This window comes from Colossoma macropomum, unplaced genomic scaffold, assembly GCF_904425465.1.
Source record: "Colossoma macropomum unplaced genomic scaffold, Colossoma_macropomum, whole genome shotgun sequence".
NCBI lineage: Eukaryota > Metazoa > Chordata > Actinopteri > Characiformes > Serrasalmidae > Colossoma > Colossoma macropomum.
Window position 1 is genome coordinate 18,801,102 of NW_023494806.1, and position 22,655 is coordinate 18,823,756.

General features: G+C 36.4%; 1 protein-coding gene and 2 long non-coding RNA genes across 5 annotated transcripts in view; 1 reads left to right on the top strand and 2 right to left on the bottom strand.

The window, feature by feature from the left end:
• Positions 1-14,133, bottom strand: part of LOC118826885 (leucine-rich repeat-containing protein 43-like) — a 35,882-nt gene extending 21,749 nt beyond the window's left edge. Inside the window, exons 1-3 of one of the 3 annotated variants that reach the window (XM_036597929.1) lie at positions 13,668-14,133; positions 8,537-8,622; positions 8,148-8,372 (exon numbers count right to left, since the gene is read on the bottom strand). In XM_036597929.1, the coding sequence (XP_036453822.1) occupies positions 8,148-8,372; positions 8,537-8,611 (300 nt within the window). In that variant the 5' untranslated portion in view covers positions 8,612-8,622; positions 13,668-14,133. Of the gene's footprint in view, positions 1-3,327; positions 3,378-8,147; positions 8,373-8,536; positions 8,623-8,710; positions 8,997-13,667 lie in introns of those variants that run through there. The other 2 variants (XM_036597928.1, XM_036597930.1) reach the window with 2 other exon arrangements.
• Positions 14,134-15,489: 1,356 nt separating this feature from the next.
• On the bottom strand, positions 15,490-18,489 carry LOC118826914. Its single transcript, XR_005008819.1, has 2 exons — positions 18,313-18,489; positions 15,490-15,714 (listed from the first exon to the last, which is right to left on the bottom strand). It is a non-coding gene; the product is annotated as an uncharacterized LOC118826914 (long non-coding RNA).
• On the top strand, positions 16,800-19,907 carry LOC118826913. Its single transcript, XR_005008818.1, has 3 exons — positions 16,800-17,055; positions 18,088-18,160; positions 19,545-19,907. It is a non-coding gene; the product is annotated as an uncharacterized LOC118826913 (long non-coding RNA).
• The last annotated feature ends 2,748 nt before the right edge of the window (positions 19,908-22,655 follow it).

Genomic DNA, 22,655 nt, shown 5'->3' on the forward strand with positions numbered 1-22,655 from the left:
ACTGGGGTGGTATCCTCAAGGGTATATCTCAGTACCTTTAGTCAGGAACTTAATTGTACCATAATTTATTGAAATTATATTTTCTAAGTTGTATTGACTTCACACACCCCATCTCATCTCCAGGCTTCTTATTTTATTGCTCTGTTTTAAAACATTCAGTTATTAAAAAGTACAAATATGTACTTTTGCACTGGGGAAAACATATTTAGGGTACACAGTTGGATCTTAAAGCCACTGATGTACCTTTGAGGTACATTTACATTGTTTGTACATTGATGAACGAAAAATGTACCTGCATAGAACCTTTATTTCTAACAGTGTATGGTTTCCATTAGATGGATTAAAAACAGGCCAATAAATGGGGGTGCATACTAGGACAGTGGGTGGTTATTAAAAATATAATTTGTTCGTTTGTTTGTGATTATGTGACTTAAAATTAAAGTTTACTGTACTATGATATGCTTTAACTGCTAATCTGTGGAGATTACACAAGCTAAAAAAAATCAGATGACTCTTTAGAGTGCCATTTTTCATGAACATCACAATATAATGGTATAGTTTCTCTTAGGGATACATTTACATTTGGCAGATGCTCTTATCTGAATCAACTTACAATTTAGTCATGTTACAGAGGTAGGTGAATGTAGCATTAGGTGTCCTGCCCAAGGTGTACTTGCCCAGTATATAGTTTCATATGACATTGCCAGAGCTGCTCCACATATCTAAAAATTTCAAGTAGAAAACTTTATTCGAACACTGCTACATAACATTGACATAACCATGCCATAAATGTGCCATGGCAGATGTCATAATGGTGACAAGACACTGTTACATTACTGAACAAAAAAATCTTTCATGACATGTCTATGGCATGATAATGTTAACATTATGTAGAAGGCTTCAAGTGAAGTGTTAACTAAAAAGATATCTGCACATCAAAGCACTGGTGTTAGGAAGGAGTAAGGCTGTCGAAATGCATTTTCCCTAAAGCTTAGCTGTGGTCGCAAATATTCAAATTGAGGGTGCAGTGCATGTTTTTACACCCCCATAGAACAAGGCCTCAAGAGATGGAAGGATTGACACACCAGTGTGGATTATTCTGAAAGAAGCCAAACGTTTCACCGCACCACTATTATCAAACATGAACGGCTGAAAATCCAAGCAACTAAGCAAGGGACCCTGGATAGGAAGAACAGCCATCCAGCAGCACCCCCCCCTCCAACCACCTGCACTCCCCACTCTTTTCAAAAAGATAATAAAAAAAATCACTCCATTAGTGTTTATACCTTGCAGTTCTGTGCAGTCAAACAGAGTACAGATATGCAAACTTTAGAATCACAAAGGTTGACTTTTCTTGCTTTCATTTTGTTAGTCTATATGCGTCCACCCATATTAGGGAAGTGCTTGTGATTTGTGTTAAAACCGCAGACTGTATTCGTGGCTAAAATCTGCCAAGGTGAAATGGCATGAGCAGCACTTCGATGTGTGAACAGACCCTTGTTCAAGCTCAAGTAGTTTGTTCATTAACTAGGTCACTAGGTTTATATTATGTGGTATCAGGGAGTACTAAATATTGTAATTGGTGCATTTTATGACTACAGGTATATGAGACCCGATACCACTATCGGTATCGATGCATTCCTTACCAGAACACAGAAGCTCCATTCAGACTGGATTAGTTTTACATCAGTAAAAATGCTATCATATTCTTTGGAAAAGGAGTTTCGAGGCACTTGAAGAAGCATTGACTTCTGTTCTCTGTTGCCAAAAGCAAGCTGATATGCTGTCCTGCTTTAAGCGTACAACTTAAAACAAGAAAAACAATGTTTGATTTTATGCAGTGATGTTGACTGTTGGCTGTGAATTCCCAAGCTAATAACAATGCTAATGACACACTATTCACTTCTCATAAACATTACATGTGTACTTCGGTAAACTGACATTACACACCTGCACATGTAAAACTAATCCCATCTGAATGACACTGGGTGTCAGCGTAAATCATAGGTGCCCAGTTCCTTTCGTGAAGGAAATGGCATCACGCTGCAGAGCTTAGTTCCAGAGTATTAGCCATTTGATCTACTCTTCTCTTTTAAATCCTCAATGTGTTGTGAACTCAGGACATACTTCTCAGAAATTATTACAGTGCGTCCATCAATAAAGGCATCATGGAGCTTCTGTTAAACAGTGACAGAAAACAAGATAGCACACAGAAAGCTCCAAATCCACATGCTGATGCATTTTACTATGGCCAGTGTGCATATGGACGCACACCAGCTATTCACAGGGCAGCCCTGATGATAGGTGTGATGGGCCCAAATGCTCTCTAGAAGCAGGTTTGGGCATTCATAATACTACTTTAACCCCTTGAATGGCCATGAGCCCCACTTGCGGGCCCAAGGTTTATTAAACAATTCTATAACCTAAGAATAGCTCAACCAGTTTGCATTGGATTCCTTGTACAACTGAATAATATTAGTATGTAATAAGTCTGGGATTTTAAGGGGTTAAATACGGCCACATTAGTTACAACGATTGGGAAGATGTAACAGTAGAGTGAGCTGCAAAGAGATACATTATCTACAAAGGAGCAGTATGATACGATCTTCAACAGGCCACAAAGTGCAAAAGGCAGCAATAAAAGTGAGATGACATTAATACATTAATGCCAAACCATATCTGACAAGTTAACTATACTTCCAACTAGTGCCGTTTCTAAACATTTGAGGGCACTAACATTTAAGATGAAAATTTGATTAACCCATTTTCACAGTAACAATAAAAAGCAATTAACTCCCGTTTTGGAGGTTTGTCAGTTGAACTCTGCACTGTGTATTCTTCCCTTTTCCCCCCCTCATTGCTCTCCAGCACAGTATGCTGCTGTAGGCTTCTTCGGCCTCTCTCTTTTTCTCTCTCTCTTTCTCTATCTCTATATATAACTACAAATTTTTGTAGCTATATAGCTGTAGCCACTACAGTTTTATGAAATGTAGCTAATAGTTGTAGCGCCTACAATTTTTTGTGTAGCTACAGCGATAATTTTCGCTACATGCTTCAGACAATCCGCGCAAAATCTGAACCACAGAACCCGGTCGTTAACTGGGCTTGTGGCGATTGTGCATTCCTGACTGAGCGGAGGACAGTTCGAGCAAACGGTCGCGCGCCGCCCCCACGCGCTGGTCACCCCTTACAGGCTTAGCTCAGGGGTCGGCAACCGAAGCATTTCATATCCGTTTTACCATCTTGTCTGTGAATAAGTCTCAGTGTGTGCCAATGTGTAACCTAGTATGGGTTAAAAACATAATATAAACGAAAACGCAGACTTACTTTGCTCTGCTTTAAGCTTTAGGTCAAAAGCTGTAGCCGCTTTTCTCGCATATCAGCCAGGAAACTTTAAAATGTAAAATGTCACTGAACTTTTGACTTTTTCCGAGGCTGAAGTCAGATTCTCATTTACCAGCTTCTTGTTCGAATTGTCCCGTTTCACCTTAAATGGTACATGAGGCGCCAGAATGTACGTTACTGCTGCGCAATTTAAGGTGGAACGGGAGAATTCGAACGAGAAGCTGACTTCAGTCCTTTTTGTCTCCAAATTATTGATGTTCGTCTTAAATCTGGGGACAGAATATTATGCCTCATTTTTATATGAAATTTGATTAGTTCTCTGTGAGCGCTGTCACTGAATTATGGCCAATCAAAATCTGCCAAGATCCGCGTTATTTTCTCAACCCTCCTATCACTGCTTATTAATTCTTGCTGTCCGCAATTACTTTAGTAATCAGCGCCTGTGACATTCGTAACTAGCGTTAGGACTCCGAGCTCCTCAGAAGTATCTTAGGGTTTTATAAGATTCAAAAAGCGATGAAACTACACAGCGAGCAGTGAGAGGTTCTCAGCTGACCTCGGTACAGCTGTGGCTCAGCCATAGACAGAACTGCCTGCTCTGTTTGTCTCTGTACGAGACACTACACAGCCCAGAGAAGCAGAGTAACTTCTTGAGGTGTTCAGGTATGCAGCACACATGCTATAAGCTAACACATAACATCGCTATGGCAAAAATGTAGTTAGCTGAGAGTTTATGAGCACAATTAACACATTAAGATTGTAAAATGAACACCCTATATTTCATTTTTTGCTTGGACTGCTCGGAATGTTGCTAGCCAAATCAGCATGCTTTAGTCTAGCTCCAGTAGCTGCTCTGTTTAGGCTACAGGCTCCATAGTAGGCTATATTAGAGATTAGATGTGAAATTAAAGTTATATTGAGTTACCTACTCATAACATACTACAAGCAACATGAGAAAGTTCACTGTTAACCAGCATATTGAAGGTATGGTATCATGTAGCAAACATTAAGAAATCAGCAGGTACATTAGACCATATTTTGTCTCATTAACTATATGAGTAGCCACCTTTCCCTCTAGCTGGGCTTTGGTACAGACAGCCTTTTTATAACATATGTTTAATGTGTGCTTTTACAATAATCAGTGAGTACAGAGATGCAACGGAAACAAGCAAAGATAGAGAGAGAGGTAAATGAAACAAAATCAATTTGAAACTATCGCCTGATTTAATGCAGGTTTAATGTATTATTTTAGCTGAAAATAAACATAAATAAATAGTTAAATGATTAATTAAACTTAAACAGGACAATTGAAGTCAAATAAGTTTATGGAACATTAATAGCAGTTTATGGAAGAATGGAGGAATGAAGATGGAAGAAATGAAAGAAAAAGGTGCATGACAGTTATAGATGGGTAAAAAAGGAGAAGTGATTGAATAAAAAAACAAAAGGAGAAACTTATTGTTGCTTTAATACTCATATTTGGTAGTTATTGTAATCACAAAAAGATGCGAGTAACATTTCTGCAAAATGGACCTCACAAAAATTCTGATGCCCTGTTAGCAGTTATATGCTAACTCCAGCATTTTAAGACCACTTATTGTTAAAACTCTGTTAGAATGATCAGCAGAGCTGATTGTTATTTTACCTAAAAATCTAGTTCTGCTGTGGAGCCGTAACAGGGCAGTAAAAGAGCCGTGTGTTGCTGACCCTTGCCTTAGCTAAAGTGGAAAAAATATTTTCGTAATAGACTATTACTAATAGTACTCTGCAGAGCCAGGGTCACTGATAAAAATTTTGAGGCTGAAGTGTTGCTGAAGTTTAACAAAGGACTCTGACTATGAATGTCATGTCTGTACATATCTTGCTGAAATGTTTAAATTGGAGCAGTTTTATTTCAACAATTGACAGCGCTTTGCTCAAATTTGTTTGGTTTGTATAGTTATTTTTGTTGATTTTTGTTAGGAAAAACCTGGAATGGTTGACTTTGCCTTTACTTAGTCTACATTTTTGCTGGATATCACGCCTTTGGTTGTGTAAGTTTGATTGTTGGTTACACTTAAACTTACTTTTTGGTGATCTTTTTGTATATTTGCAGCTTTTCAATTGTATGTGTCTTTCTGGCACATAATTAAATGCAGTGTCTTGTTCACATTGTCAGTTAGGCTTGTTTGGTGTGTCAGGTGGAAATTCACAAACATTCTGACAATTGCGCTTTGAAAGTAGCTAAAAAGTAGTGCACTACTTTTCAAAAAGTAGCTAAAAAGTAGCCACTACTTTTTCTGGAAATGTAGCTAAATTGTAGTTAGCTACAAATTTTGGGAAAGTAGCTACAAAGTAGCTAACTACTAATTTTTCAGTAGCTATTCCAACCCTGGCTGTGTGTCTGTGCGTTAGTCTTCAATGTAAAACGTTGGTGAATTAGCAGTTATGCGTTAACTCCAGCGTTTAATACCATTTATTGTGAAAACTGTGCTAGAACTGTGTGTTACAACGATTTTACAGCAAAGGAGGATTATGTTATTTTACCTAAAAATCTAGTTCTGCTGTGGAGCCGCAACAGCTCTGTAGCAGTGGAGAGATTATTCAGGTCTGATTCTCACCCCAAACAGAGCCAGAGTCACTGATGAGAATTTTGAGGCTAAAGTGTTGCTGAAGTTTAATAAAGGACACTGAATGTCATGTCTGTATATCTTGCTGAAATGTTTAAATTGGAGCAGTTTTATTTCAACAGTTGACAATGTTTTGCACGAATTTGTTTGGTTTGTATCTGGTTATTTTTGTTGATTTTTGTTAGGAAAAACCTGGAATGGTTGACTTTGCCTTTACTTAGTCTACATTTTTGCTGGATATCACACCTTTGGTTGTGTAAGTTTGATTGTTGGTTACACTTAAACTTACTTTTTGGTGATCTTTTTGTATATTTGCAGCTTTTCAGTTGTATGTTTCTTTCTGGCACATGACTAAATGCAGTGTCTTGTTCACACTTTCAGTTGGGCTTAAACAAGCCAGGTGGAGATTCACAAACATTCTGACAATCGTGCTTTGAAAGTAACTAAAAAGTAGTGCACTACTTTTCAAAAAGTAGCTAAAAAGTAGCCACTACTTTTTCTGGAAATGTAGCTAAATTGTAGTTAGCTACAAATTTTGGGAAAGTAGCTACAAAGTAGCTAACTACAAATTTTTCAGTAGCTATTCCAACCCTGACCTAATATAAAGTAACCATGGAAATTGGTTTACTACAGGTGTAGCCATGTCACAGACATATGAATATATCTATTAGTCTACTTCATACAGATTCTTAACACGTTATAATCTCTCCTATGGATTATTTCAGCTGGCTATCAAGAGAAGATCTTTCCTATGTAGTGACTTTTCCTGTAAACACTACCAATGTTTACTAACTGGATTTTGCATGCCAGCCACCTGTTCCAGTACCAGTTTTAATAACCCCCTCGCCAACTTAGCCTTGTCATATCCCCTCGGGGTAACCCTGATGACATCTTAAGGGTCATTCTGTGACTTTTATTAGCTCAAATGAAGAGTGTTAGTTGAGCTATCTGAGCCAAGGGACTGAGTGAACACAAGTGTTGGCTTCAGCAGCAGAAAATCATTGAGATCTGATGCATTTCCCCTTTTAAACCCCCAGGAATAAGAGACAAAGCTATTTGTAAGCCACACTGTTTCCATTTAAGCCATACCAGAGGTCACAGTGTTTCGATTTCCTATGTAGAATGGGCTTTAGGTAGCATATCCCATCTGTTGTACATGACTTTTGATACAGCTGTATTATTCTGCTAGCCTGCTAGCTAACAAGCAAAAGCCTACACAGCTAGCAACGGGTCATTCTGCAGAAATGTCCATTTTGTGTCTTTAGCGTTTACAGATGTATTACACTTGAAAAACATGTTAGGGTTACAATTTATTTTTATTTTAAAATAAAACAATGAGTTATTTTAACAATTACACCTTCTTGAGCCATCAATTTAGCAATACTGGTTTTGAAATCAATTACCACAGTCATGTGTAAAGGGTGAGTGCCATATTCTGAAGTAAAAAACACATTTTTCTGCAATTTTAACTGCAATAAGCTATACATGACTATGAAATATATGAATTAAATTACACAAAGAAAACAAATGCCAAATAAATATTATAAAATATATAATGAAAGTTGTTGCCCCAAGGAGTCAAGTTACCGTGTAACAAAAAATCTTATTTTGAAAGAAAAATCACACTGATGACACCACTTGACTTCCTTTTACCTATTTTCTGAGGATCTATGAAAAAATGTTAAGTCCACAGTGTCTTTTCAGTTATCAGAAATTTTCTCATTTAGCTCATGATTTCATAGTTGACGTCACTGGTATGACCTACTTTATTCTTAGGTAACTGTAAAAAAATAGAATACAAATGGATTAAATTACATATTTTAGTGGATATTGCATGATTTGACAATATGTGGTTTGATGCTCTGTAGCAGCCATTTTGTAAAATGCATTTTTTATTAAAAATGTCAATGGTGTTACTGTCACTGATGTTACCTTTCTTATGTGCAACACCAATGAGCATTGATAACAACAGAATGTATGTATGTTCAAAAATCTCAAAAAACATTTTGCATCATGAAGTTTACATGGCTGGCTGTATAACTTACTGAGGCTAACCTAGTTGAGGGCAAGGTGTAAGTGCCAGTGGTGAGTTGAAGATGGCAAAGGCATGTAAATGGAGCCCCATGTGTCTTGAAATGGAGCCCCAGTGGAAACTATGTCTATGGCTTTTGGGAGAAGACATAAAAAACTCACCCCTTTGTCTACAATACGTAGAGTTGTGAAGAATGAATATATGAAGTTGCCTTTAAGAATTTCTGGTGTCTTCACAGCCAGTTCTCTCAGGGCTAATGCCTGTGGACTCCAGGACCCTTCCTCTTGCCATGGTGACAGTGGGCTTCGTAGGAGCTCCAGGAGAGCATCCTCCTCCTCTGAAGTTACATCATCCAAGTCTTCACATTCTCTCAAACTTGGTTTATGCTGTTGAAATAAATGGGCAAGATCAAACATTTGGCCTTACTGGTAATGTTTAGCAAGATCAGTAGCCCTGGCTGTATTGATTGAAAGAATATCTATCTATGTGTGTTTCTTAACGTGCAATAGAGATGCAAAGCTAAGCTAAGGGATTATTAAATTACACTCACCCAACTGCCTCTGCCACAAGGATAATTTTCCAAACACAGGCTGTGAATGAGCTTGCTGATAACTGATGTGAGCATTTGGCAGGTCACTAAGATCAATGAAGAAGAAATGTCACATAAAGCCACTGAAGGAGTAATCTTACTTTCAAAGGCTTCTGTTACTTGTAAAACACATACTGAGCCTAACTGTCAAATAGACTTCTTCCCAGTCAACCAGACCTTCTCTCTGTTGTGTTTAGTGTGGTTGCCTGGCAACACAAAGAATGCTCTCATTGGTGCTCTGTGCTGGAATGTGGGGCCGGATTAGAGTTTTTAAGCCTAGGCTAATATTAAGAATAATATAAGGGTTTTTCTTGTATAACTATCCAAAATAATAAAATATGCCACAAATATGGAATAGTGTAAAAGGAATCTGTGTCAGATGACAGACAGAGACTGTTATATTTATTTGTGTGTGTGTGTGTGTGTGTGTGCATCCTGTGCAATAGTTATTCCATATTTTCATATCTTCTGTTTTTTTATGTTTATGATTATGGTTTTATATTTTATATAATATTAATATGTTAAGCTAAGCAAATACATAAAGTGTGCACTAAGGCACATTTATGGCAGAAAAATGGCATATTTAATTGTGTACCCTGTATTTACTAGGTTTATGTTTAATAATAAAAATGGATTTATGTTGTTTAGTTTGTATTCAGTTCACTTAAGGTGGTGATTCTGAATTTGTTTTAGAGAAGAAGAGACAGAGAATAACCTCACCATCATTTACTTCCAAAACATATAATGCAAAGCTAGACTAAGAGTATGATGTATGAATAGTTAAGTTAACATTATATTTTACTATGTATATCACTGCTGTCAGAACAAAACCTCATATTTTTTTGTTTTTCAGTTTTTGACATAATAAAAAAAAATTAAAAAATGGCTGTTGCTGTTTACATTGTGTGCAAGTTTCATGATGAAAGAACCAAAAGAAACAGCCCAAAATTACTTGGAAAAAAGTCTGGTTCCATTTATATATACATGTATATATATATATATATATATATATATATATATATATATATATATATATATGTATATATATATGTGTGTATATATATATATATATATATATATATATATATATATATATGAATTAAGGATAATGAATGTACAATAAACTACAAATTATTGTTTCCCCTTTCTTCTTTTTATTTTTATACTCTGAATAAATCTTAATCTGATCTTGATGTCTTTAACATATTGGAAAAAAATATACAGAAAATATAAAATGTATCAAAACTTCTGCACAGGCCATATTTTGTTTACATTTTTCTCCCAATGTATTATATTCAGCAAATAAACAGTGTTGTGCAGACTTGTGTGTTCTTTGTAGAGGAAATGTAATTGATAAAATATATTTCTTTTGTTCCCCATATTACTATTACTGAACAATATCTATAATAATGAAATTAAACTCATCTTAAATGTTTTCTTCTGTTACTATTAAACTTTGTCACTTGACTGTAAAGTACTATGAGCTGCCACTGGTAATAAAAGTTCCCTAAAAAAAGTACAATAATATATATATATATATATATATATACTAACAGTTTTGGTGAATATTTGTCTGTTTTCTCAAGCATGAAGAAAATGTATTTCTATGCATTTCATTGGAGAATCTACGGAGAGATGCACATGAGTAATATCAGATTTTTTTCATCTTAATCTTAACTTCAGTTTATTATCTCCTGCCGCTTTCCTAAATGTGATATATCTGCATACATCATGGCTGAGTCACAGTAATTTAAGTGGGCAAACATTTTTAAAACTTGGTCTACTCTGATAGCGGCTAGGAAAAGAGATTATAATGTGGAGATGAGATTACAAGAGTCATCACAAAGGTGAATCCCCGGTCTAGAATATAAATGAGAAACAAGCATCTCAAGATGCACAAACTTCTTCAAGACATACCAAAGACACTTCTGCAATATGAACTGCGCACCAGGTATGTCAATATTCCTTTACAACTCAGCACAAGATGCACATCTTAAAAACTTGTGATTACTTAAAAACAGGGTCATATATCAATTAAGGTTTAGAACTATATATAAATGCAGTTGTGTGCCAAAGTGTGGGCACCTTGGTCAAGTTGTTGATTTTCTAAGTGAAAAGTTAACACGTCCTCTACAGGGAACACAATTACTGTTTAATTGCTTAATTCAATATTTAAATCATATTTGGGGCAAAAATAACAAATTGTGGCCTGTGCAAAAGTTATAACAGTTTATATGTTTTATTTTTGACAAATAAATAGAAACTCTAGAAGCTCTAAAATTTGCATAGGAATGCCATATTTATGTCTGTTCTTTGTAGATGATGTGTTAAATTATTTCCACTTAGAAAATCAACAGAATGTGTAAATTTGGGGGTGATCAAATTTTGCGTACAGCTGTATATAAACAGTACCATGCAGCGGTTCTAGGCACCTGTGAAATTTACAGTTAAAAAGATATTTATCTGAGCAATATGCATTTCTTTGCTCAGAAAAACACTAAAATGAGAATAATATTAATAAACTAACTGATGATTTTTTCCTCGTGGCAGCCCAATATTTGTAGTAAATATGTTTTGGCTAATCAAGTGTTCTGCTGATAGACATTAACAAATCTATGTGATAGGGTAGGGATCGTCCAGGAGAAAGCTGGAAGCAAACTTTGTTTTTTAATATAGCTCACAAAATATCATCTACAAAAACTACAAAATTCAGCTTGCTTTTCTCTGTATGTGTGTTTACTTGCATTGATTCAAGTGATATATAGTGTTTTAACAAGCAACATCGCACAGATGAATCATTCTAAACACTTTGCTTAAGTGCCTAAGACATTTGCATAGTACTGTATATAGCGGATCGTTCTCAGCACTGCAGTGACTCTGACGTGGTGGTGTGTTAGTGTGTGTTGTGCTAGTGTGAGTGAATCAGACACAGCAGTGCTGCTGGAGTTTTTAAACACTCCACTCATTGTCCACTCTGTTAGACACGCCTGTCTTGCTGGTTCACCTTGTAGATGTAATAGCTCATGTGTTGTTGGATATCTGTGGGTAATTTTAGTTGGTGGACTATTCTCAGTCCAGCAGTGACACTGAGGTGTTTAAAAACTACAGCAGCACTGCTGTGTCTTGATTTACTCATAACAGCGTGCAACCCAGTACAGATGAAGTACTGGTTCTTAAACACACGGAAACGTGAATGTGCTTGGAAATGTGATCAGGGCTTGAATCATCCACCAAAAAAATAGCAGAATAATGTAAAGTGTGCCATGATTCTGTCAAATCTGTAAAATATAATCATTATTTAAAAACCATGAATGTTTAAATATCATTTTTACTATTTGCCTTATCATGTAGCATTATTCAAAAACTGTCCACCTGTGATGCATTTAAGCATATCATAACACAAGATTCTCATTTCAGGGTCCATTTACAGCACCTTTATCATGGTCCTTCTTGCCTGCGGCTTAAAGCATTATCAATCTGCAACGGTGCCGGGCAGAGACTTTAATCTGTCACTTCACTATATCGCAGAAGCAACATCTCATCTATGTGAGAATTATGTAAGTAATTCTGGGCAATGTATCATGTTTACTCTTATTGGTGGCTCACAGCAAAGCCGATATTGACGCTTTGTTAAAGGGGAATTCTAACGATTTTTAAAGACTTCCATATAATTCTGTGTGTGTAAGCAAAGTCAGTCAGAGTGGTGTAATGTGAAATACTCCATTTTACAGAAACTTATAAACTCAGAATTGTTCACAGTGGTGATGATGGAACCAGATGTCTGAAGAATTTAATGCTGTGAAAAGCTCCATCATTGAAAGTTATTACCTGGAAAAGTTACAAATACATTCTCTGCTCCATTGTTATATGATGGTTTTGTGATAAGTTTTTTAATTGTTTAAAAAAAAACTTTTTTGCCATCGATGTACATGCAGGACTATTATTTAACTACTATTTTACCATTATACACTACATATAAAAATTTAGAAGACACCTGTAGGTTCACTGGTTATTTTGCGACTATGACTATATTTGCACTGTAGACACGCCAACCCCTGGTTCCTATCAAAGATTCTCTACAATGAACCACTTCACACCAGACCAGTCTGAAGGACTTGCACCTCAGTCATTGAATTATGCAGATGTTTTTTAAAAATTAGTGTAATTCCGCTTTAACTACAACATGTGTCATTTGGTAGGTGCTTCAGATTGATTCGAAAGATCAACCAAAAAACCATAACATCTTTAAAAGAAGCAGAAATAACAGAGAGGTCTAAAACAAATTATGTCAGATTAATACAATGTTCTGGTAACACTTTAGTGTAGGGCAGTATTAATACAACACTGATAAACACTTATTCCAATAGATATTATTTCTCAGACATGTTGTATTTGCCAACTTTGATGTGCCATTGATCTCGTTGAGTCATGACACTTTTTGACTTTGCTAATATGCTAATGCTAATAATATGACATAGCCTGCCACATCAGTCTGGTTAAACCAGTGAACATTTTCTATGACTCTTAGGTAAAGTGTGTTTCAGTTTTCCATAGATCCATAGACAATTTAAGCAGTGGTGAGTTGATTATTACAGCGAGGCCTTCAATTTGGATCATAAATGTCAAAAACTGGAAAAAAACATTATATCAGTGATAATGCTAACCTCTGCTAGTATCCCTACAGGATTCTAGTAGTTCTGATGAGACTGAAGTTAGTTATTCTCTGAAGGCCTAGAAGGCCCTGAGGGTTTCCCTCTGGATTTAAGCAATGTCACCTCATCAGCCTGTGATCAGTAACTGTGATACACAGTAAGCTACAAAGTCAGGTGTTACAACATGCTTAAAAAACACAAAAACCAAACCAATGTCCGAAAAAACATCTATGTTTATCTCATCAAAGGCAACAAAAGCAGCTTTTATGATATATGATGCTTATAAGAATAAGCCATACAAACGCTTATGTATAAGCTTATGCAGGTGTCATGTCACCTTGTGAACAATGCCCTACAGTAAAGTGCACCATAAATTCTTTTAGCACAGAGCACCAGTACCGGAAAGCATGGGTTCATTTACGTTATTATTGCAAACTTACATGGACTATCTGCCCAAAAGTTTGTAGACACCCACTCATCCAACGTTTCTTCTGATATTGAATTTTGTCAATAACGCCCAGCACTACCTGAAAGGATGAAATGCACATGTCTACATAAGTTAACTGTAAAACATATTTTTGTGACTGTATTTTTCAGACACGCTCCGTCAATGGCTGTTCATCTATGACAAACATCAGTGGGACCTGGCACAATAATCATGCGTCTGCCTGTGCTTTCAAAGAATATCTCGGAGCTATTGAAGAAAAAGCGCTTACTCCCGAAATGAAGAACAACACCAGAATACTCAAAAAACAATTTGTTACCGTTTTCCTAGATAAAGACTGTGAAAATAAAGCACATCTGGATGCGAGGATGAAAAGCAGTGAGACCTATTTAATCAAATGTCTGAGTCGAAACATTCTCCAAAGCCTTATTTCATGGCTAGAGAGAAAAGCTCACCATGAGTTTCCCAACATGACTCATAATTTTTCAAAATACTCATGCTAACTTATATGTACAAGCATCAACTATTTATTCTAATTAACTTATTCTACACTGTATGATAATGTGCTCTGTTTGTGATGGAGAAATAAATAACAAGAAATAAATTATGCAACCAAATCTGCCTCATCACATCTTTGAGCAAAGATACATTTAAGAACTGCAGATCATGCATGTAGTAACCCAAGCCTCAAAATCTAGGGGTGCACAATAGGAATCGGCCAGTTACGATCCTAACCCCAGAGATGAGGACTCGAGTCAGTGACTTCTACATTTGCTGACTCACCCCTTGACTCGGACTCAAGACTTTCAATTTTGATTTCAGCGAAAGAAAGGTCATGTCCTTTCCAGCCTTTCATTACTTTGACTTTTGGTTTTGCAACTGCCTTGTGTAGTCATTACTACAGTGATGTTCTCCCAAAACTCACAGCATCATCAGGTTTGACAGCTTTAAATAACAAATAAGCGTTTAGTTATTCCTAACATTCATGCAATAAGTTCATTTGGTAGCGCAGTGGCGGTTTGTTATGAGATAATAAAGCCATAACTGATCCAGCTAAGGCAGTAAAACATGGTTTTGGGGGAATATTTGATTTAAATTTGTTGCTCTAGTGATAACAAATGAAAGCTGAAATATAAATGGCTGCACTACTTCTGCTGCGTTATAAACTGCATACTAGCACACTAACTAGTAGGCCTATGTAAAAAACAGTAGAAGAGCACTCCTGTAGTAGGTGAAGTGTGGTTTGGGAAGCAGTGTTAGATCAGCCACACCCTTATAAAGAAAAGGTATGAAACTGTCACTAGGGCAGTACCCCTCTTGTTACTGGGGTGGTATCCTCAAGGGTACATCTCAGTACCTTTAGTCAGGGAACATAATTATACCATAATCCATTGAAATTATTTTTTCTAAGTTGTATTGACTCCACACACCCGTCTTGTCTCCAGGCTTTTTATTGTATTGTTCTGTTTTAAAACTAAAAAATAAAAAGGTTATTGAAATGTACAAATATGTACTTTTCACCTGGGAAAAACTTGTTTAAGGTTCACAATTGGATCTTAAAACCACTGTTGTACTATTGGCTATTTTGCCTAATTTTTTAAATTTATTTTATAAATGCATTTACATACATTTATTTTTGTATGGCACATTTCTAGGCATAATATTTCCCCATACATTTTAAATAAATGCATTTTAAAATATATTTGGTTAATATGACAGTACATTCCGAAATGCATTTTAGTGTTTGGAATGTATGTCGGCACGGATTTCAATACATTGAAATTTGTTTCAAATATTTAAAAATACATGTCCATATATTTTTTCCATATTAAATTTTTATTAGTTTTTCTTATATCTTGCACATTGGAATGTTCTGCAGATCCAGTTTACAAATCAAGCACATCTTCTTCTCGTAGCGTCATATCTTTTTCGTGGTCAGTCTGGTCTGTTTTGTTTGGTCGTCATCCACCTGCAGGGTTGTAGTTGCAGCAGCGGTAACAAGACAGGCTTTATCGGAGCACAGTCTGATGCAGTAGGCCTATCTGAAACGAAATAAACACGGCCTACTCATACAATATTCTGAGGAAGGAAGGCACATAGTCACGTTTGTGTCTAATCCCAGTAAACAAAGAACGTCTGTGGACGTCCAAAATGTGTTTAAAAATAGTCGGTCAGTCGGGGACATGTTATGAACGTCAATAGACGTCCAAAATCCGTTTCAAAAAGTCAGTCCATTGGTGACCTGTTAATAACGTCCATAGACGTCCAAAATCAGTTTCAAAAAGTCAGTCCATTGGTGACCCGTTAATAACGTCAATAGACGTCCAAAATCCGTTTCAAAAAGTCAGTCCATTGGTGACCTGTTTTTAACGTCCATAGACGTCCAAAATCCGTTTCAAAAAGTCAGTCCATTGGTGACCCGCTAATAACGTCAATAGACGTCCAAAATCCGTTTCAAAAAGTCAGTCCATTGGTGACCTGTTAATAACGTCAATGGACGTTTCACTATAACCCAAAAATAATGATAACGATCATGATAATAACAATACCAGTACCACTGCTTCTAGCCTACTGCTACTAGTACAACTACTACTACTACTACTACTACTAATAATAATAATAATAATAATAGTAATAATAATAGTAATAGTAAGAAGAAGAAGAAACAACAAAAAGAAAGCTGTATTCCAGTCCAGAGATATTATGTTATGTTTCTTTTCTCAAAGATACCAAATGTTAAATATAGATTGGCTTACTGTTATGTTAGATGTTGATTGCTGAAGCTTGATAATATTTCACTTGTCTTTATGGTGTAAAGAACATGCCATATGACGTCACATGGAGTGTGGTTGTCATTATTTAACATGGTGCCATCAGCTTTTCTATATTTCCTGGACTTTTTTCAAATTTAAATGCAAGTGCTAAATGGTGTTTGTAATTGCATATCTCATAGCAGTATGCATTATTTAAGACACAATTCGAATTTGAATGCAAACCTATTTGCGTTTTAATTTATTGTATTGTATAATAGCTGGAAACTTTTAATATAGAAAAGCAGCGTTTTTGACCATTCATTTTCATTATCTTAATATGGTCTGACTCTGACATAAAAAAACGCCCATTTTATTGTATTTCGTCATCATGGCCCTTCAGCTCTGCCAAAATGAATATTTGCAATCCTGTTTGCAACTGCATTTCCACTGTCAGCAAGGCAGTTCTGTCATTTAAGCGCTGTGGGTTTGTTGGATGTATCAAGCGGGTTAAAGAAGCCGCGATATCCATCTGAACGGACACCGATCACTGCCCCTATGGAAGGTCCTCGTCTGAGAAAGTCCTCAGCGAGCCGCCGACAGCACACAGCGCTACTGTCCACATTGGTCCAGGTGAGTAAACGTTAGCTGGCCGTTTTAGGTGGACCTTTTGCCATATACGAGTCACTAAGCTTACAAAGATTTTTTTTAAACATTAGCTAGTATTATCGTTTGTTTTTGAATAGAGGGTACATGTTAGCCAGCTAGCTAGCTAGTTAGTATTTGATACAGCTGCTGAAGCCGTCCTGCTAAGGTCAGCTAGTGCTTAACAGTCGTGCTAACTACGGGAAACATAGCGGTCGGTTGGGCACGTCATTAACGCAGATTTAAAGATTTGTCTGTATTGGCTGAATATAGCGAATTAAAACCTTATTAACGAAGGTAGCGGTCATTTTATTTCCCTTAATTCAGTGTGATTGATGGTGAAGGTCCTGATAAAAGCTAAGATCGCTAGCTAACGCTATTGATTCATCACGACAACACGCGTTTTCTGACATTAGCTGTTTCTGTTGTTGCCCTGTATAAGTATTTGCTAATAACTTCTTAGAAACACCACATAATCATTATAGTAAAACGCTAACGTGAATAGCAGCTGTATATTGTGAATGCAGCGCTCCATATAGCGTCTACGTCGGCGTTCATCTTGGATTTTTGCACGGGCTCATTTGTAAATGTTAGCCGTTAGCTATATTGAGCTACATTAGCTATATTTATCTAAGCTTGTAGTCACATACATGAATAGCTCGAGGCTCATTTTAAAACTGCCAGGAGCATATTTTTACTTTGAAATGAACTACCACAATTAATGATTATTTTACACTATTTGAAAGTAGTTAGCTTATGCAGCTAGGTAATTTGAGTAGCTAACGCTAGCTAGCTAGCTAGCATATTTTTTAAACAGCTGCAGAAGCTACAGCTGTGTTTCTAGATGTTGGTGGAGAGTGGAAATGTGGCAGTCATTCTGATGCTTCGTTCATTAGCTTTGGCTACACACGTTGAAATCATTAGTGAGGTTTTATTAGACAATGAAATGTCCTATCAGCGATAAGTTACTGAATTAACTGTTGCTGACTGTCGTCTTTTGCAAACAAATATTTGTTTCAGAAGCTGACTGGATTTGTCTGTGTGCCACAACAACATACTGGCAGTGGTCAAATAATGTGCACAAGTTAAAAAAGTAAGTATTATCACAAACAGAATAGAACGTAATGTGTTAACAATTTATGTACCGGTTTCCTGGTTATCAGTTGCCACACTCATTTTATGACTAAGAACCTGTTTAAAGGAATGGTTTAGCAAAATATAAAATTTAAACAGTTTTATGCTTACCCCCAATGTAGTCTTTTGGCCAAGACATAATTGGTGTCCAAAGTTTGTGTCTTTAGTTTAGCAATGGAGCTGTGAAGCTAACATTTCTAACAAACACTAGAAGTCAATATTCACCTAAATCATTTCATGTCTTCATTAAGGTGGCGCAGACTTCTCAGTGTGGTGTGCAACACAATATGACATACTGTGGGCTATAAAAGTGAACAAAACGTCATCACAGAGTAAGTGCCATGGGCGACCTCTCTGTCTCAGGAGTAAGATTGCTGAGCTAGAATAGTTTTTTATGGAAATGACAGTCATAATATCTGATCCAACATCAGTCCTGTGCAGCCTTTGTGTTGCCTAAAATGGCCGTAGTGGTGAGGTTTTGTTCATTTCTATAGTTCAAAGTAAGTCTTTCTGTGTCCTACACTACACTGACAAGTCTGCTGACTCTAATGGAGACCTAGATGAGGTTTGAGAGGGTTGAGAGAAGTTTTAGGGATGTATTTATGGAAAAACAGCTGGGTTAATATTGTCTTCTAGTGTTTGAGCAATGTTACACATAACACCAATACTAAAGAAGCAGAATCATTAATTGTAGTCATTTCAGTCAAATTTGATATTGGAATTTGTAAGGCATATAAAAAAGTCAAATAATAATACTGAGCTTTAAAGCTGCATTCTGTACTATTTACTACCCAGTTTGTTCTTTGGACTGTGCTTTGTTCTTTTAACAAATAAACACTGACCAAAATAAGAGAGAGGCTTTTCATTTCCGAGCAGTCTAGTACAGAGTTTAGAAATCTCATGGGTCTTAGGAGAATATATAAAATTAGAGACAGTATATAAAATTAGAGACAAGCTCAAGCCCTTTGCATTTAAAAGAACATATCACAACATCACTACTTCGCAGTTGTTTAGAAGCCCACTGAAATAAACATTTAAAAATAACTAAAAAATAGATTTGTAATTATCAGTTGCCTCCTTATTGGCTACATTGCAGACAGGAAAATATTATGTATATTATATGGAAACATATTTCAGATTTGAAAGGTTTAAATATATGTGAATTAAAAGCTGTCAAAGGCCTTGTGGCATTGTGACTATTAATTGATAAGTAAGACTAAATAAGTAAAAAGTATGATGTTAGAATGGCTTTCACCTTCCACAGATCTGTCTGTTTTTGTCAAGAGATTTTAATGCTTTGTGTGTACATTAATTGTAACAGTCTTGTTTGTGTTTTATGTTAGCTGCAGTTCTGAAGTGGAACAACAAAGCCACAGCTCATGAGATGGATTCTGCTGTGGCCGATCACCTCAAGCATGCCCCCTGCAGAGCTTTTAACTTTTTTTTTCTTTTCTTGTTTGACTTCTCAGAAACTAAAATGCAAGATTTTGTCTTGTTAAATAATCACCTTGATCTCCTTTACATTAAAACATTGAAAATCATGTACAATACTGACACAGCTTATGGTTCAAAGGTTTGAAAATTCTTTCTGAATTGATGCATAGGATCTTTGTCTTAGTCCTAACGAAGTTCATGGTCCAGTTTCATGTTCCACAAATGAAATTAATAATAACTACACGTTTTCAATAAAGTTTCCATTTAACAAAGTTTGTTTTATGTTTACATTGGAATCAAAATTGTTAGTTAACTACAGGAAGTTTTTTTATATTATATTTTTTGATAATGCGTTGTATATGGTTCTATATAGAAAAATTCATTCTATATAGCACCAAAAAAGGTTGTTCTATTGTACAGTGTATTAAGCATGAAATGGTTCTATATAGGATTCATGCTAAAGTGTTATCTTTTTTTGAGAGTGTACTAGTGGAAATTAATTTTGGATGACTTTTCAATGCCTTTTAATTTATCATTTATAATTTTTTCCAAGGCCTTAGAACACCTTAAAATGACATTTTTACTGTGACTTTTTGGTCGTCTTTTCAACAGTTAAGCTTGAACGTCTTTTCAACTTTCATTTTCAACCATAAGAAAACTTAAATTAAACAGCAGTTATGCACGTGATTTCAACGTTAAATCAGCGGCCTTTAAATGACGTCTTTAATGTGACTATTTTGGCCGTTATTTCAACGGCTAAGTTTAGACGTCTTTTCAACTTTCATTTTCAACCATAAGAAAACGTAAATTAAACAGCAGTTATGTACGTGATTTCAACGTTAAATCAACGGCCTTAAAATGACGTCTTTAATGTGACTATTTTGGCCGTTTTTTCAACGGCCAAGTTTAGACGTCTTTTCAACTTTAATTTTGAACCTTAATAAAGCGTAGTTTAAACGGCAGTCAGATGCGTGATTTCAACGTTGTTTCAACGGCCAAATGTTTACTGGGATGTTTGTATAAAATGCTGCCTAGGTATCTTTTTTGAAGGCAGTGTAGATGTATCCTTCACTGCCTCACATATCTCATATTCTTCTGTGTCTGCCCCATTATGGTTAGAAAAATAGAGCATAAAACACCAGCACCGACACAGCGACCATTTTTGTGTTTCTAAAAAGAGATGACAGGGCTTGTGGGTGGAGCTTAACTGGTGGCAGAAAGTGAGCATAGCTGTGTCAAGTGTAGGAATATAGGAATATGGATCATCCGGAGGCCTTCTCCAGTTATTTTAATGGTTTGCCAGCAGAAGACAGGTTGTCGTGCACTAATAAGCTAACCCTAATTAGCAATGGGGTGAGAATTCCTGACTCGTAATCACAGTTAGGTTGATGGGTCAAGTATCCAACTACATGGCCAAGTTACAGAGGCCGGACATGGTTGTCTACCTTGTGGAAAAACCTGGGCATAAAAATCTCTTGTGGCAAACAATTTTATACTTTGCGGTCATGTCCAGGACCTTGAATACTGAGATTTGTCGGATGCTTTTTGTGTATGTAAATTATCACCACAATGACAGCACTTTTACTTAAATAGGGATTTTCAGTACTCTTTCTACCGTGACAACCAACCATTTCATGTTGTTTTACGTCTTTCCTCTAAATAAAGCATTGACTGAAGGTTTTTCTATAATACAAGATTCGTTATTTGAAGCCATTTAGAACCTGAAAGGTTTTCAGTAGGGTTTTGCATATAATAATGAGACTAAACTAAAATTCTTTACTAAAGACTCGAGACTTGATCCGAACTTGCATGAAATCTGTAATCTTTAATCAAGTGTAGTGACTTTTGCTCGGCTCTAAATGCTGTCTAACGTTTGGTTGCATGTTCCAGCAGCCATGAAAAAATACACTAACCAATAATGTCTTTGCATGTTTTCCCTCCCTTCCCTCCAGCCTGACCTATCATCGAGCTAAAGCACCAGTCATCACCTCTGCTCCCAGCTGCACAAATCAGAGTGGCCTCCAAGTAAAAACGACCAAATAAAGTCAATAAAGTCGATTGTTTTCGTCGGCTAAGACGACTCATCACGTTCAATGGTTAAGCGACATCTTGTGGTCACAAAAAATTACAACAGCGTTTTATAACAGCTCTCACAAGTACCAGTGGTGCACGATTGCGGCTTTTCTGGACTCGACTCCGACTCTCGACTCCGACTCTCGACTCCTGCTTCTCCACTTTATTTTAACAAAAGCAGCGCCGAGCCGGTGATAAAGGGACATACCACAGATTAAACCATCCTAAATGTATTTACCCATTTTTGAGTAGCTACAGACTTCTTTTGCGCAATGTTCTGTGAAAAACATTTTTTGTTTTCGTTTCGTTTCTAATCGTTTATTGCGACCCTCATCATGAATAAAGAGCTGCGGTGCATGACGTATCGAAAACGGTTTTGTGAGCAGTTTGTGCTACAGCGGCTAGCGAGCAGCGTTAGAATTGTTTAAAGTTGGCAATTAAACAAATTCTTACTACACAAACTACCCTTTTCTCTATTATGTCCCTCAAGCCAATTTCGATGAAAATCACCGAGTCGAAGAGTCGACTCCAGGCATTTCGACTCTTAGAGTCACTTGCCGACTCCCAGACGTGTTAGAGCCGAAGAATCGATTCTTTTGGAATCGACTCCTCATCACCAGTACCAGCTAAGTGAGTCATCTCACAGAAAATTTGCTCACATACAACTTAATTGTAGCACCTGCTCCACGCTGCAGATAAAAGTTCTGTTATATGAATATGATGCATATCAGTGCATAAGACTTTGACTGCGCTGCTCTTTTAGCACGTCGTGCAGCTACGTCGAGCACGTCACGTGGTTATTAATGTGTGTATTAATGTTTCAGGAGTATGTTTTTGCTATGGATCAGTAGAGATTTCAGAATTTATCTGCATGTTTCCATTTCCATTTCTATAAATATCAAAAGACATGACGGCATAAGATAAATGTGAAAACTTATAAGATACAC